The sequence below is a fragment of the Mauremys mutica genome, chromosome 26 (assembly GCF_020497125.1).
Source record: "Mauremys mutica isolate MM-2020 ecotype Southern chromosome 26, ASM2049712v1, whole genome shotgun sequence".
Lineage (NCBI taxonomy): Eukaryota > Metazoa > Chordata > Testudines > Geoemydidae > Mauremys > Mauremys mutica.
Window position 1 is genome coordinate 13,946,098 of NC_059097.1, and position 15,766 is coordinate 13,961,863.

General features: G+C 57.4%; 1 protein-coding gene across 2 annotated transcripts; it reads right to left on the reverse strand.

The window, feature by feature from the left end:
- Positions 1 to 5,739: 5,739 nt before the first annotated feature.
- On the reverse strand, positions 5,740 to 13,577 carry LOC123356665 (zinc finger protein 135-like). Of its 2 annotated transcripts, none has more exons than XM_045000057.1 (2): positions 13,442 to 13,577; positions 5,740 to 10,482 (listed from the first exon to the last, which is right to left on the reverse strand). In XM_045000057.1, the coding sequence occupies exon 2, from the start codon at positions 10,472 to 10,474 to the stop codon at positions 9,269 to 9,271; it is 1,206 nt and encodes a 401-aa protein (XP_044855992.1). In that variant the 5' UTR covers positions 10,475 to 10,482; positions 13,442 to 13,577; the 3' UTR covers positions 5,740 to 9,268. The 2 variants fall into 2 exon arrangements, with proteins under 2 accessions (XP_044855992.1, XP_044855991.1); XM_045000056.1 differs by lacking the exon at positions 13,442 to 13,577 and adding an exon at positions 10,829 to 10,989.
- Between the last annotated feature and the right edge of the window lie 2,189 nt (positions 13,578 to 15,766).

The following is a 15,766-nucleotide window of genomic DNA, read 5'->3' on the forward strand; positions in this document are numbered from 1 at the left end:
CGCCGCGCCCCCGGGCCCGGCCATGGTCCCGCTGCCGGCACAAAGGGGCGGGCGGGGGCCGGGCCGCGGGGGGGGGGGGGCAGGAAGGGGCGGCCCCTCCCCGGGCCTGGCTCCGCCCCCCGGGCCCCACGCAGGGGGGTTGGGACACGCGGGGAACCCAGCTGCAGAAGGGGGGCAGGTGCCCGCGGGGGGGGGGGGATGTTACAATTTGGGGGGCAGCGCAGATGGGGAGCCGGAGCCGGGGGAGGCCGGACAGCAAGTGTGAAAAACCCCCCGGTGGGGGGGGGGGGGTAACGGGGGCCCGGGTGAGACACAGCCCCAAATGTCGGGCCTGTCCCTAGCGAATGGGGGCGTCGGGTCCCCCTAAGCCAGAGAGGAGGCCCCAGATCGGGCTTTTCTGGCTGCACGTGCAGGGGGGGCCGTGACCCCGGCAGAGCCGGGAAAGTTCCCCGAAAGAGCGGGACCCTGCCCCTGCTTACGTAATGCCGGGCCTTAGGCGCCCACGGAGCCTTGTGACACTCACCCTGAGGCGTCAGTGGGTCTCCGCCGGGGTGCCGGTACCCCCCCCCCGGGGATACACGGAGGGCTTGTTTTCCAGCCGGCTGCATAAACGGCACTAGCGAAGTCAAATGTCATACAATGACTGGTTTATACTGGTCTATATACTAGACCAGGGGCAGGCAACCTATGGCACAGGTGCCGGAGGCGGCACGCGAGCTGATTTTCAGTGGCCCTCACACTGCCCGGGTCCTGGCCACCGGTCCGGGGGGCTCTGCATTTTAATTTAATTTTAGATGAAGCTTCTTAAACATTTTAGAAACCTTATTTACTTTACACACAACAATAGTGTAGTTCTATATTATAGACTTAAAGAAAAAGACCTTCTAAAAACATTAAAATGTCTGACTGGCACCATGCGAAACCTTCAATCAGAGTGAATAAATGAAGCCTCGGCGCAGCCCTTCTGAAAGGTTGCCGACCCCTGGACTATACACCGGGGGTTCTCAAACTGGGGGTCGGGACCTCTCAGGGGGTCACGAGGTTATTACGTGGGAGGTCGCGAGCTGCCAGCCTCCACCCCGAACCCCACTTTGCCTCCAGCATTTATACTGGTGTGAAATATATTTAAAAGTGTTTTTCATTGATAAGGGGTGGGGGGGTCGCACTCAGAGGCTTGCTACGTGAAAGGGGGTCAGCAGGACAAACGTTTGAGACCCCCTGCGAAATGGACGTACAATATTCATATTCCAGTGGATTTCTTTTATCTTTGTACGATCAAGACGAGAAAGTCAGCGATTTCTCAGGAATCGCGTGCGGTGACACTAGGGTGACCAGACAGCAAATGTGAAAAATCGGGATGGGGGTGGGGGGTAATAGGAGCCCATATAAAAAAGACCCCAAAATCGGGACTGTCCCCCAAACATCGGGACATCTTTGGGTGACACATTTGTGGTTTTTATGTCGGATTTTGCACGCCAGCCGTTTTTCAGTGAGGTGAGACCGGGCGGTACGTAAGACCCGTCAGCCTCCTGACCGGGGCCCGGCCGTCTGGAAACGGTTGAGACCCACGACTCTGCAATGTGGCCATAATACGCAGTTTATAAGAAAGTCAGCCCCCCGGCCCCCCCCGCCCTTCTTTTCAAAACACTTCTCAGCAAACCCACGGGCTCGGGAACATCTGCTGACGCCACGGCCCTTCCTCGGCCTCCGATTCCCCAGGCTGCTTTCTACAGGGGTTAAAAAGGGGCAAATCGGAGCAGGGGGGTGGCCAGGGTCTGAGCAGGGGGTGGGAATTGACTGGCCGGGGGGTTCGAGCAGCTGGAGGCCGGGGCAGGAGAGAGGCTGAGGGGGAAATCAGGGCCGGGGGGTGGAGGAACTGGGGTTAAGCCCAGGGGTGAGGCGCTGCCGGAGGGTAAAACCCAGCACAGGCAGGGGCAGCGGGGGGACAGTTACCCCGCTGGGCTGAGACACCCGTGTTTGCAATAATAGAGGGGAGGCAGGGGGGCTTTTTTCTTTCCTCGTCCATAGGACAGTTCGTCTCAGCACAGGCCTCCCAGGGCTGGGCTCTTAAAGGTGCAGTAAAGAGGACTGGACACGCAAGGCCTTGTATCAGAGGCCTGGTCGGAGGCCTGCAGCCTGGGCTACAGTAGTGGACAAAGCTTTGCCGATACAAAGCGAAGTTAAGCTGCGAGCCCGAGGCAGGCCCGGCTCCCAGGATCTGGCCAGCACAGGGCCGGTGTTGCAGAAACACACGGGGGAGGGTTTTTGTGCGGCCACGAGGCCCAGAAACGTCCGATGAGACGCAGAGCTGAGATTCGGGCCCTGGGAATACGTGACTACGCCGGCCAGGCCGGCTCTGGCCCCTGCCTCCGGCAGCCCCGGTGGGACCTCGTCAGCGGTCGGAGAGGAACCGGCTCTACCCCGGGGTGCGGCAGCCGCCAGGGGAGCCGGGATGCCGGGCACCGAGCCGGCGTGTCGCAAGCTCCCGGTTCGGTGCCGTTTCCAAGCGTCGCTGAGCACGAGGGGTCACGTTCAGAGAGCAGCTGCCGCCCCCCCAGGAATCCCTGCTGGGACGTCGCCCTCGGGGGAAGTTTCTGCCCCGGCCACTTTACAGGAAGAAAATATTCATCTGCCTTGAGCGTGAGCTTCCCGCTAGGGCTGGCAGCCCCGCAAGCCCCCTGCCCCATTCGCCTGGGGTGACGAGGGGCCTCCGGCCGGGCTCGGGGCCTCGGCATGGCGGGGGGGGGGAGGGGGGGTGTCACCCTCAGCCCGAACGCAGTGAGACCTCGGCAGGGCCTTTACTGGGTGACCTGGGTCAGGCTCTGCCCCTCCCTCTGCCTCACTTTCCCCATTTCCAACATAGGGATAATGCCCCTGACCCCACCTCCACCCCCCTCACAGACACCCCCAAACCCCCAGCTCCTTCCTCCTCACAGACACCCCCAAACCCCCACCTCCATCCCCCTCACAGACACCCCCAAACCCCCAGCTCTGACCCCTCATTGACACCCCCAATCTCCCAGCTCTGCCCCCTCACAGACACCCCCAAACCTCCAGCTCTGCCCCCTCACAGACACCCCCAAACCCTCAGCTCTGCTCCCCACACTGACACCCCCAAGCCCCCAGCTCCACCCCCCTCACAGACACCACCCCCAAACCCCCAGCTCCTTCCTCCTCACAGACACCCCCAAACCCCCACCTCCACCCCCCTCACAGACACCCCCAAACCCCCAGCTCCTTCCTCCTCACAGACACCCCCCAAACCCCCACCTCCATCTCCCTCACAGACACCCCCAAACTCCCAGCTCCTTCCCCCTCACAGACACCCCCAAACCCCCAGCTCCTTCCCCCTCACAGACACCCCCAAACCCCCAGCTCCTTCCCCCTCACAGACACCCCCAAACCCCCAGCTCCTTCCCCCTCACAGACACCCCCAAACCCCCACCTCCACCCCCCTCACAGACACCCCCAAACCTCCAGCTCTGCCCCCTCACAGACACCCCCAAACCCCCACCTCCATCCCCCTCACAGACACTCCCAAACCCCCAGCTCTGCCCTCACACTGACACCCGCAAACCCCCACCTCCACCCCCCTCACAGACACCCCCAAACCCCCACCTCCACCCCCCTCACAGACACCCCCAAACCTCCAGCTCGGCCCCCTCACAGACTCCCCCACACCCCCACCTCCACCCCCTCACAGACACGCCCAAACCCCCAGCTCTGCCCTCACACTGACACCCCCAAACCCCCACCTCCACCCCCTCACAGACACCCCCAAACCCCCAGCTCTTCCCCTCACACTGACACCCCCCAAACCCTCAGCTCTGCCCCCCCCACTGACACCCCCAAACCCCCACCTCCATCCCCCTCACAGACACCCCCAAACCCCCACCTCCACCCCCCTCACAGACACCCCCAAACCTCCAGCTCTGCCCCCTCACAGACTCCCCCAAACCCCCACCTCCACCCCCTCACAGACACTCCCAAACCCCCAGCTCTGCCCTCACACTGACACCCCCAAACCCCCACCTCCACCCCCTCACAGACACCCCCAAACCCCCACCTCCACCCCCCTCACAGACCCCCCCAAACCCCCTGCTCTTCCCCCTCAACATGTCACCCCCAAACCCCCACCTCCACCCCACTCACAGACACCCCCAAACCCCCACCTCCATCCCCCTCACAGACACCCGCAAACCCCCACCTCCACCCCCTCACAGACACCCCCAAACCCCCAGCTCTGCCCCCTCACAGACACCCCCAAACCCCCACCTCCACCCCCCTCACAGACACCCCCAAACCCCCAGCTCTGCCCCCTCACACTGACACCCCCAAACCCCCACCTCCACCCCCCTCACAGACACCCCCAAACCCCCACCTCCGCCCCCCTCACAGACACCCCCAAACCCCCAGCTCTGCCCCCTCACACTGACACCCCCCAAACCCTCAGCTCTGCCCCCCACACTGACACCCCCAAACCCCCACCTCCATCCCCCTCACAGACACCCCCAATCTCCCAGCTCCTTCCCCCCCACTGACACCCCCCCAATCCCCCAGCTCCAAACAGCCCCCAACCCCCAGTCCCAGCCCTTCCCCCCCCCAGCCCGGCTCTGACCCCCAGATCCCCCCCTCCCCCACTTGCCCCCCTCCCCTCACTCCCGGGTCCCGCCTGGGCTCCGAACTCCGCAGCCGAGCCGCGCTCCGGGCCCCTCCCCGTGTGTCCGCCCCACACGTGTCCCCGCCCCACGCCACACACCCCCCCAGACCCATCGCGCTGCCCCACTGCAAACACACAAAGGGGCTGCTGGGCTGGGGGGGGGGAGTTCCTCCCCGGGCCTGGCCCTGGCCCTCACACAGGGGGTGTGGGGCACGTGGGGAGCCCAGCTCTGGCCGGGGAACCCCCCCTCAGCCTGCAGGGAGGTTTGGTCACATTCCTGTGCCATGGGGCGTTCAGAGACCCGGCACCTCTGGGCTTCTGCGCCAGTTAAAAGTGTTTAAAAAGGAAATTGGCTTGAGCCCGGGCACCGCTTTCATCGCAAATTAATCCCTGGGCCGAGTGGGTCCCTGTCCCTGCCAGCAGGGCCCAGCCGCCTCGCCCCACGTGTGCCCTGGGCCGTGGGATTTTATCAGCTGGTTTCACCCGTAATCCTCCACACCCAGCGCAAGGGGCTGCCGCGCGGGAGCCGCGTTCTCCTCCGGGCCTCGCCGCAGCCGGACAAGTCCCCGTGGGCTGCAGCGGAAGGGTCTGGACTTTCCCGCTCGCTGTCGGAGCTCAAATATCGGCGGGATCCCAACACCCCTACAATCCTGTCAGCCCTGATTCCTCAAGAGAGTCCGGGTGAGCCTTGACCCCTCTGGCTCCCCCTCAGTCGGTGCCCCCCGAAGCACCCTAGGCTGTGACACCCAAACATGGCCGTGTTTTCGATAGGCTGAGGTGTGGTTTAGGTTATGTCTTTTCTCCATGTGCATATGGGTCCGGTGTGAGTTCTGTGGAGGCAATGTATGATTATTGCATGTGCATTATTTTTGCATGGTGTGTGTGTGTGGGTGTGTGTGTGTGTGTGTGTGTGTGTGACCCCAAGCACAGACTCAGGGATCCCAGAGTACCCTTCCTATTGTTGACCTCTGGCTTCCTAAGATGTCGACCTATTAATCTGTTTGTGGCCTCTCAGGAAACGTCTCAGAACAGATCCCGCCCTCAGCTCAAAGGATTGACACCCTGGCCGCACTTTTCCAACACACAGTGTTTTATTTACTGTAAGCAACCTGTCCTAATACAATCAATCTAAACTTAAAACAAAACAGAAGCAGAACTCCCTTCGCACAGGTGTGCAAGTGAAAGTACCCAAGACTCTAATGTCATCCAGAACAACTCTCCGTTTTCTGAGATAATTTGTGTTTTAACGTCAGACTTTTATTCTTCAACTAATCATTAATTTCCTGTTTAGTTCCATTTGCACTGGAAACAGTCACATATTCAAAAATCTTATCATATATGTTCGTTTTCTGTTCGCCCCATTTCCACTTAGTGAACGCTTCTATAAAGTTGTGGTTAAGAAGCTTTCCACTTCAGTGAGTTCATGTACATGTGTATCTGTCCTCTCCCGCAAGGGTTGATGGGAGGGGGTCTGACACTCGGTGGGAAGGTCTATACCATGAGAAAAAACACCTCTATTCGATTTTCACCTTTTTTAAATCTTTCACAGTAGCCGGAGGAAAAACGGTGCAGCTACATAATACACAAGAGAAAACCTCAGAGGAAAAAGCATCGAATCAGGACTCAGCATTTGAGTAACCTGCAATCTGAACCAGGAACATTTCCAGCAGGCAGCCAGGCTGGGACCCAGGGGGAAGGACTGTCCTCTGCAGGCACCAGCTGTTTCCCTCTTTGTCTCATGAAACTCTGGATCCAAAGGGACAATTGTTCCCACGCTAACTGTGGGATTGTAACCAGTGCCACTGAACTAGAGAACGCTGGTCTACACATAGTTTGAGTTGCACGCGGTTCTTGACAGCTTCCTTCGCTGGTGTGAAAGCCAGCCAGGGGGTGCCTGCTACTTCTGCCTGAATTCCCCCCAAATCTTTGACCTTTGCCAGGGTACATTCACACTTCTCTGGAGTAGAACTGTCTACCCACCCATGGAAAATCTCGGGATGTTATACCCGTTTTCAGCAACCACCAGGCGTGAGTTCATCGAAAATACCACTTCCACTGCCTCCTCATCCACACAGTTAAGGAGAGCGTTTTCCAAATCGTAGGATCAGCTCAGAGCTATCATCAGGGGTGATTGCCGGTAGGGCCTGCATCACAACTCTCTGGGAAATACAGGGTCGTTTCGCCTAGTTCTAGCTCACTGGCTGTGGAATTCGCTCTCCAGATCACCTGAGACAACACTGACCTAACACAACCGAACACAAACATGATCACATCCGTTTACTTCAGTTAGTTACACAATCTGGGTTGTGCTGTTGTTCACCATTTGAAAGGAGAGACTTTAAAACATTAGTGTTTCCCTGGTAGCGTGTCCAATTGCTTAGAGTGTCCTCTCCGATTGACAGAACTTTCTCCAGATGATCATAAAGGGAAGTAAGAAATGACTTTTAGCAAATGGTCATAATAGTCCCCAATAATTCTGAGCTACATTCTGCCAAACAAAATTAATATCCAGTGATGTGACCGAACAGCCTTCGGTAAGGAGAGAAAAACCCACATCTCAGAGAGGGAGACAACATTTTCAGTTTCATATTAAGTAAAATTCCAGAGCCGGTTACATCGGATGACTCAGAATCAGGACAACGGATTCTCTCATCACATTCTCCTCTGACCTGTTCAAACTTTCTTCACTCTGCTCTGTCTCATTATTACTGGGTCAAGTTATTTACAAAAGTTTCAGCAGCATCATACCAATGTTCCCGTCGGCAAACAATCCCAACTCCGGCGGGGAAAAGTCCAGCGGTGGCTTTGCCGTTAAGTGGAAACGGGGATTTAAACTCTGCATGGTCACACTTTCTTTGAGGTCAATAAAGTCTTTGACACTTTCATCTCCAGGCCTAAGAGTCGGCTTTAGGATCAAAGAAATCAAAGCACCGTTCCCAAGCACAGAGCCCTGGGACACGGCATCACCTCACACTTGGGGAGGCGGACAAGCAGCATGTGCAGAAGATACCTTCTGTATGAGCCGTGCAGAGATGAACACTACTGGGATGGAGGGACGGAGGGAATTCCTTTGATTCATCCCATTTCCCTCTGGTGTTAAGAGAGGCTGAAATGACGTTTTACATGCCTCTGCCCCTGCTTAAATCCATTTTAAATGAGGAAAAACTGAACTAAAACCAACAACTGTTTAGCAACCAACAGGACAACGTGAGAACAACTGGGAATGAGACAATTCTTCCCCCAAAGGGGGAACGTGCTGACGCTAGCAACTGCTTTGCAGCGGGAGGAAGAGTAGAAACACGTATGCCAAGTTGGTTTAGTTAGACTAAGAAAAATGATGGAGGCCATGAGGAAACGTGCTCCGTAATCCTGGGCGCTATAAAAGGGTCTCTCTCTTCACGGCAAGAAGAGCTGTGTTTTTACATCAGGCCAGCGAACTCGAGCTGGCTAACTCCATGGAAAAGCAGAGCGGAGATGAGGCCCAGGGAGATTTTAGCTAGTCAAGATTAGCCCTCTGTCTCCCCCCTGGGATTGACGGGAGTCGGGACACACACTCCCATGACTCACAGGTAGGGCCCTTTGGTTTTGGGTTTTATTTTATTTAATTTTCCCGGGGATTTATCAGTGTTTATTCCTACAGCAACGACAAAAAAGGTGAAAATCGGTGGGGAAAACTATTAATTTTTCTGGGTAAATATTGGTCGATTTTGGTGGACATAAGGACGGGGGGAGGGGGAGAAGTATTCAGTAGATTAATGCTTTGATGAATGGAATTCATGGTGGTTTGCTGCAGGACTAAAACAGAGCTCAGAACATAATGCCGCCTCTGAGTCTAAGACAATAATATATTTCTAGCCCCCAAATACAACGTTTCATTTGAATAAGCAGGTTACCGTTGGAGACTCAGAACAGTGGCCTATAAAAACATGTAATCACTGGCCCACACCATTTGAACCACGTACACTCCACTTCATCCTTTTCTCCTGCTTTTGGATTTTTAAAACATTTGACTACGTACTTGCGTCCTGAAACGTATTCTGAGGCAGATTTTCATTGCCTTCCCCTTGCAGCGTGCCAGATCTTTAAACCCGTTACCTGCTCACAGCTTGACATGGGAAGGTGATGGGCGTGAGATTCACCAGCACGGTCAGATGCGCACGCACGTCACAGCTTGTGTGCGCCGGTTGTTTAGTGCGTGTCTCTCCTAGACAACTACAGAGCTTTCCTTCAACGGGCAGCTTTGCGTATACACACAGACCCGTACTATCGTACTATCGTACTCGCTCATCCCATGTCTTGTATTTTCCTAATAAAACAAGTTATTTTTATACATCCGAATGCTCCAAAAGTAGGGTGAAAATCGGAAAAGAAAGAAAAGAATAATACCTTTTGTAGAGCCTGGGATTTGTTCGGTTAAAATTTGGTTTAAACTGAAAACGAAGGGGCTTATTCTTAGGAAAAGGGGGCTGAAAGAAAGGACCATGGGATTAACCCCACAGGTTGAACTGCAAAAGGCAAAAGCAGGCAAATCACCTGGGACAGCTGGGGGGCCACAGTGACTCAAATGGTGCCAAATGGGAATGATGAAAAAAAAATCTTTTGTCGGCCCTAGCCAAGGTTTTCAGGGTGCTTCTCTCCCTTGCAGATTCTCTGATGGCTAGTTAGGGTTGAGCTCTGATGGAAACCTTTCCCGCACTCGCAGCATCTATAGGGTCTCTCGTCTGTATGGATCCGCTGATGTCTAATGAGGGCCGAGCTGTCAGCAAAGGTTTTCCCGCACTCGCAGCATTTATAGGGTCTCTCGCCTGTGTGGATCCTCTGATGCGTAATAAGGACTGAACTGTCAGCAAAGCTTTTCCCGCACTCACAGCATTTATAGGGTCTCTCGCCTGTGTGGATTTTCTGATGTCGAATGCGGTGTGAGCTCTGCCTGAAGGTTTTCCCACACTCGCTGCAAGCGTAGGGTCGCTCTCCGGTGTGGGTTCGCTGATGCGTAGTGAGGTCTGAGCGGAAACGGAAGCTTTTCCCGCACTCGCAGCATGCGTAGGGTCTCTCTCCCACATGAATTCTCTGATGGTTAATAAGGGCTGATCTGTCAGTGAAGTTTTTCCCACACTCGCAGCATTCGTACGGTCTCTCTCCCGTGTGGGTTTTCTGATGTCTAATAAGATCTGAGCGGTAACTGAAGCTTTTCCCGCACTCACAGCATTCGTAGGGTCTTTCCCCCGTGTGGATTCGCTGATGTTCAGTAAGGGCCAAGCGGTAACTGAAGGTTTTCTGACACTCACTGCATTCATAGGGCCGCTCCCCTGTGTGAGTCCTCTGGTGTCGAATGAGGTCTGAGTGGTTACTGAAGGTTTTCTCGCACTCGCAGCATTCGTAGGGTCGCTCCCCCGTGTGCATTCGCTGATGTACGATGAGGGCTGAGCTCCGAGGGAAGCTTTTCCCGCACTCACGGCATTCATAGGGTCTCTCCCCGGTGTGGATTCTCTTATGGTTAATAAGGCCTGAGCGGTTACTGAAGTTTTTCCCACACTCAGGACATGTGTTTTTTCTCTCTTCCGTGAGGATTCTCGGCCGGGCTGGGGTTTCATTGAGGTCTTTGTGCGTTTCCCAACAATGGATGGATTTACCCCCTCTCTTCCCTGGCTTGTTTCCCTTCTGCCTCTCTGGTCTAAGCTGTTTCTCACAGGCATTTCCCTGGTCATGACTCACGGGCACCTTCCCTTTGGATTTTTGCAGTGATACCCCCTGTGTTTCCACTGACCCAGCATCTTCCTCCTGAGGAGTCTGCTTCTCGTTCTCACTTTCCATCACAACACCTAGTGGGGAAAAGAGACAGAAACCTCAGAAACAGGAATGGAAAAGTAATACCTGGAGACATGGGAAGGAAATCAGGAACTGAATTCCCCAAACACTTCCCCACAGGGCAGAGAGGAGGGATCAGTTCTGCCTCCACAACCCATCAAAATACTTGGTGGGAGGAGAGATCGGGAGGGAGCCATCGCCCGGTGTCAGTCAGGGTGAGTAGGAGCGACTTCTGCCCTGAGGATCCATCACCGGCCGGGAACGATCCTGAATGTTGAGAGCTCCCAAGGTCCATGTAGGGAATCCCAACAGTTTCCTTCAGACACCGACAGTTTTTGACTTGGATGAATGATTCCTCACCCATGTAGTCAACTTTCATGATCTCTCTTTCTTCTGGATTCGGAAATGTGGGACCCACGGCTCTTCCCCTCATTCTAGCTGGGGTGATCACATCAGTTTTGGAAACTGGAAACCCCGCTCAAAGGAAAGAAAACAGGTGAATTCATAATTTGTCCTGCAAATTTTTTGGGGTGTGTGTGTGTGTGTGTGTCTGTGTCTCTGTGTGTGTGTGAGAGTCTGTGTGTGTGTGTGTGTGTGTGTGTGTGTGAGAGAGAGAGAGAGAGAGAGAGAGAGAGAGAGAGAGAGAGAGAGAGAGTGTGTGTGTGTGTGTGTGTGTGTGTGTGTGTGTGTGTGTGTGTGTGTGTGAGAGAGAGAGAGAGAGAGAGAGAGAGAGAGAGAGAGAGAGAGAGAGAGAGAGAGAACTTTCTGACCCAGGGAACACTTAGAGGGTCAACCATTTGGGATCTGGTTTTGAGCCACAGGGATGAATTAGCTGAAAGTGTGAAGGTGGTCGGGAACGTGAGAGGAAGGGGTCATGATCTGACAGAATTCAGGATCCTATGGAAAGGAGGACACGAGACCAGCGCAAAACAAGGACACTGGACTTCAGAAAGGCAGATTTCAACCAAGTCAGAGACACAGCAGGAAAGACCAGGGGAAAAGGAGTTGAAGGAGGCTGATAGTTCTTAAAAGCTGTAATATTAGAGGCTCAGCATCAAGCTATTCGGACGCAGAGGAAGGATAAGAAGAGCCAGAGCAGGCCAAAGTGGCTGCACAAGGAGAAGAAGTGAGCTTTAGCTCACGAAAGCTCATGCTACAATAAATTTGTTAGTCTTTAAGGTGCCACAAGTACTCCTGTTTTTTTTTTTTTTAAGGAGATTTCTAGCTCTCTATAATGCCAAAGGGGATACACACAGGGTAGGGAAGGAGAGGCATGTCACCAAGGAAGTCTACATGGGACTAGCACGAGTGTGTAGGGACGGAAATCAGGAGCGCCAAGGAATGCGTTACCCCGGCAAGCAATGTGAGAGACAACGGCTTCTTCAAATACATCAGACCAAAAAGTTTTATATATGGGGCGAGTCACTTTCACCAGTAAAAAAACTTAACGGCTATAAAGGGTGAGACGAATGATTCTCAAATCACAGGGGAAAGTTGATCCCTGAGGGAATCTAACCCCTCTCCCCCCCGCAACTTCCAATCTGGAAATTTATTTGGGGCAACAGGATCCCTCCAAACAACTCATGGGGACACCTCCGCGGAGAGGATTTTCAATCGATATTTGGTAACTACAGAAAACGGCAAAATCTGAGATTTGATACCAGTGTTCACTAATTAACGAGAGACGGGGGAAATTTTAGGATTTTCCCATCAATTTTCGCAAACGAGAGAGGAAAGTGTGAGGGGTTTTATCTCAATAATTGATACTAGGCAGCGGTAAAGTTTGAGTGAAATTCTCGTGAATATTTTATATTTGGAAAAAAGGCGCAGCACAGGGAAGGGTTTTAGCTCAATAGTCGAGATCCTGAGACCAACAAAACCTGAGGATATTTTATGAGAGAGAAAGGGGAAAATCTCTGGGCCTATTCACTTAGTCACAGATAACTAGAGAGAATATGGGGCAAATTTGATGGGCAGGGGAGTGGTAGGTTTATCTACGGTAAATCTGTAAGAATGGGAAAGAAAATGGGTCCAAAATGAAGTATTTGAAAATATAAGCGAAAAGCCACCAGGATCGGAGGGAGATTCAACAGGAGGAGGGAAAAGTGAGACAGTCTGTACGTGAACGTGAACGGTCAGTAAACGCGCAGACGGGGAGGGATCCCGCCTCCACCACCGCCATTCCCGCGGGCAGCGGGGAGCCCTCTGGGGAGCTGCTTTAAGAGAGCCAGGGTGGGGTGGGGTGGGTCGGGAAGGCTGCCGGGGAGGGGGCACTGGCCCCTGGTGGCGTGTGGGTCTGGCCCTGGGCAGATGGGAAGGCAACAGCCGGGCCTGGTTACTCCACGGGTGACACTTGCTGCTGCCTTCCTCTGCTCTGCCCCTCCCAGGCCCTGTTGCTGGCACAGACCGGCCGCCCGGGCCCCACCCCAGAGCCAGCCGCATCTCAGGGCTCGCCCAGGCTGTGCCCCCATCCAGGGGAAGCAAGTTTAGAAAGAACGGGGACGGGGCGGCAGGGAAAGCGGGTGGGGGAGAGAACCCAGAGCCGGGGAGGTTTTTAAACCCAACTTTGGGAGTGAAGGGAGACAAAGGGGCAACCCCCGAGGCCGGGAACAGAGACGTGGACCATCATTGGCGGGGGACGGGGCACAAGCCACCTGCATGTTACCCCCCATGTGACAGTGAGAGAGAAGAGGGAGGTTTGGGACCAATATTTGAGACTGAACTGACAAAACCAGAGAGAAACCCCCCCCCCGTCCCCCTCCCCTGCGATCTCCTGCCTCCCCAGAGCCGGGTCCATCCCCCCCTTCACCCGGTCTGTCCCCCCCCTTCCCGGCCCCTGCCCCCCCAGACACACCCAGGGGAACCCCACTGGGGCCCGGCCTCTGGCCCCAGCGGCCCCCCCGTACACACGGTCGGGCCCCCCCCCCCCGACAGGCAAAGGGGGGGGGGGTTCCCACGGTCTCTGCCCGTTACCTGCGGCCCGGGGCTGGTCTCAGCTGGGGAACCGCCCCCCCCCGGCCGGGCAGGGAGGGGTTAAGGCCGGGCTCCCCCCCCCCCAGCACGGACCCCACGGGGGGAGCAGCAGCTGCTCCGGGCTCCGGGCTTTGTGCTCCGGCTGCTTCCTCCAGCCCCTTCCTGTGTCTGCACAAACCCGGCCGGGCGGCAGCGCTGGGCGGGCCGGGACTTCCGAGCCCCACAGCCCGGCCCTGACCCCCAGCCAGAGAGAGGGGGCAGAGCGGGGGCCCCTCACTCCCGACCTGCAGCCCCCCCCCAGCCCAGCTGGTGCCCCTCACTCCCGACCCGCAGCCCCCACCCCCAGCTCTGGCCGGTGCCCCTCACTCCCGACCCGCAGCCCCCAGCCTGGCCAGTGCCCCTCACTCCCGACCAGCATCCCCCACCCCCCCCAGCTCTGGCCGGTGCCCCTCACTCCCGACCTGCAGCCCCCCCACCTCTCCTGGTGCCCCTCACTCCTGACCCACAGCCCCCCCCCAGCTCTGGCCGGTGCCCCTCACTCCCGACCCGCAGCCCCCCCACCTCTCCTGGTGCCCCTCACTCCTGACCCACAGCCCCCCCCCAGCTCTGGCCAGTGCCCCTCACTCCCGACCCGCAGCCCTGCGGTGCCCCTCACTCCCGACCCGCACCCCTCAGCCCTGTGGTGCCCCTCACTATCGACCCGCAGCCCCCCCAGCTCTCCTGGTGCCCCTCACTCCTGACCCGCAACCCCTCCAGCTCTGCCGGTGCCCCTCACTCCCGACCTGCAGTCCCCCACCCCCAGCTCTGGCCGGTGCCCCTCACTTCCGACCTGCAGCCCCCCACCCCCAGCTCTGGCCGGTGCCCCTCACTTCCGACCTGCAGTCCCCCACCCCCAGCTCTGGCCGGTGCCCCTCACTCCTGACCTGCAGCCCCCCGAGCCCACTAGTGCCCCTCACTCCTGACCTGCAGCCCCCCGAGCCCACTAGTGCCCCTCACTCCTGACCCGCAGCCCCCCCAGCCCTGCCAGTGCTCCTCACTCCCGACTCTCAGCCCCCAGCTTTGCTGGTGCCCCTCACTCCCGACTCGCAGCCCCCTGAGTTCTGCCGGTGCCCCTCACTCCCGACCCGCAGCACCCCCAGCCCTGCCGGTTCCCCTCACTAGCAGGGTTAGGGTAGCCTAGGGCTGGGCTGCTGCGGGTCGGGAGTGAGGGGCACCAGCCGGGCTGGCGGGATTGCGGCAGCCTTCCCTCACTCTCCCTGCTCTCAGCCAGAATCCAGATTTCCCATTCAACCGGAGCATGTGTGGACAAGCCCCAGCTGGAGAATTAACTATCCGGAGTCCAGAGTCTCTTCAGCAATATCCCCCATGCCCCTGAGCCCCCAGTCTGGAGAGATCAGAGCTGGCAACAGGCGCGGGCCCCTCCTGGGATCCGATGGGGAATGAGCAGGAGTCGCTGGGCCCCTGGCAGGTGACTGTCTGGGGTGACGGCCCCCACTAAGGGGCTCAGATCTCGCTCTGGTCTGCGCCCCAAAGAGGGCCCATCGCCCCCTTGTTGAGTCGGTCACCGTCTCTGGATGTTTCATCCCCCGTTTCTGAGACATCTGGCACAGCCTGGCGCTCTCACAAATCTCCCGCGCCGGGTCGGCCTGGCGCTCTCACAAATCTCCCGCGCCGGGTCGGCCTGGCGCTCTCACAAATCTCCCGCGCCGGGTCGGCCTGGCGCTCTCACAAATCTCCCGCGCCGGGTCGGCCTCACAAATCTCCCGCGCCGGGTCGGTGACGGGGAGAAGGGAGATCAGGTCACCCTGAGCGGCGACAGCCTGGGGCGTTTCCCGGGGGAGCTGAGTGGGGCCTGGCTGGGGGGGGGCTGCTCTTGCTGGGAACAAATCGACCCCACCCGCCGTGGGGGAGGGAGAGGGAGGAGCTGGCCACTGACTCAGGCCCCGTCCACACGTCCAACCACCTCTGCCAAGGGCAGCAGCTGGGGGAAGCGTCTCCCGCCGCCGTAGCACGGAGCCCACAAACCCGGACGCCAGCGTAATTGAAGTCGCTCGGGGTGGTGGGGGGTTTACGCCGGCGTAAGGTCCCAGTGACCAGCCTGTCCCACCAACCCTCCCTGTGATCCCCCCCAAATCCCACTCAGCCCCTGGATGCTCAACCCTCAGCCCCCCTTTGAACCCGGCAGCCGACGGGACGGAGCAGCCCAGGCCTGGCCTGGCCTTTACCCCCACGGCTCGTCCCCGGCCTCCCCCCCGGGCAGGGCTGGGCTCTGCTGGCGGCTCCATGGATTGGGGGGATGCTGCTCCCCTCCCTCCTCCCTGGGCT

Coding starts and splice junctions, on each gene's coding strand:
- LOC123356665 (XM_045000056.1), bottom strand. CDS start 10,901: ATGAGGGGAAGAGCCGTGGGTCCCACATTTCCGAATCCAGAAGAAAGA. Junction 10,483..10,828: donor CATGAAAGTTGACTACATGG/GTGAGGAATCAT, acceptor TTTCCCCACTAG/GTGTTGTGATGGAAAGTGAG.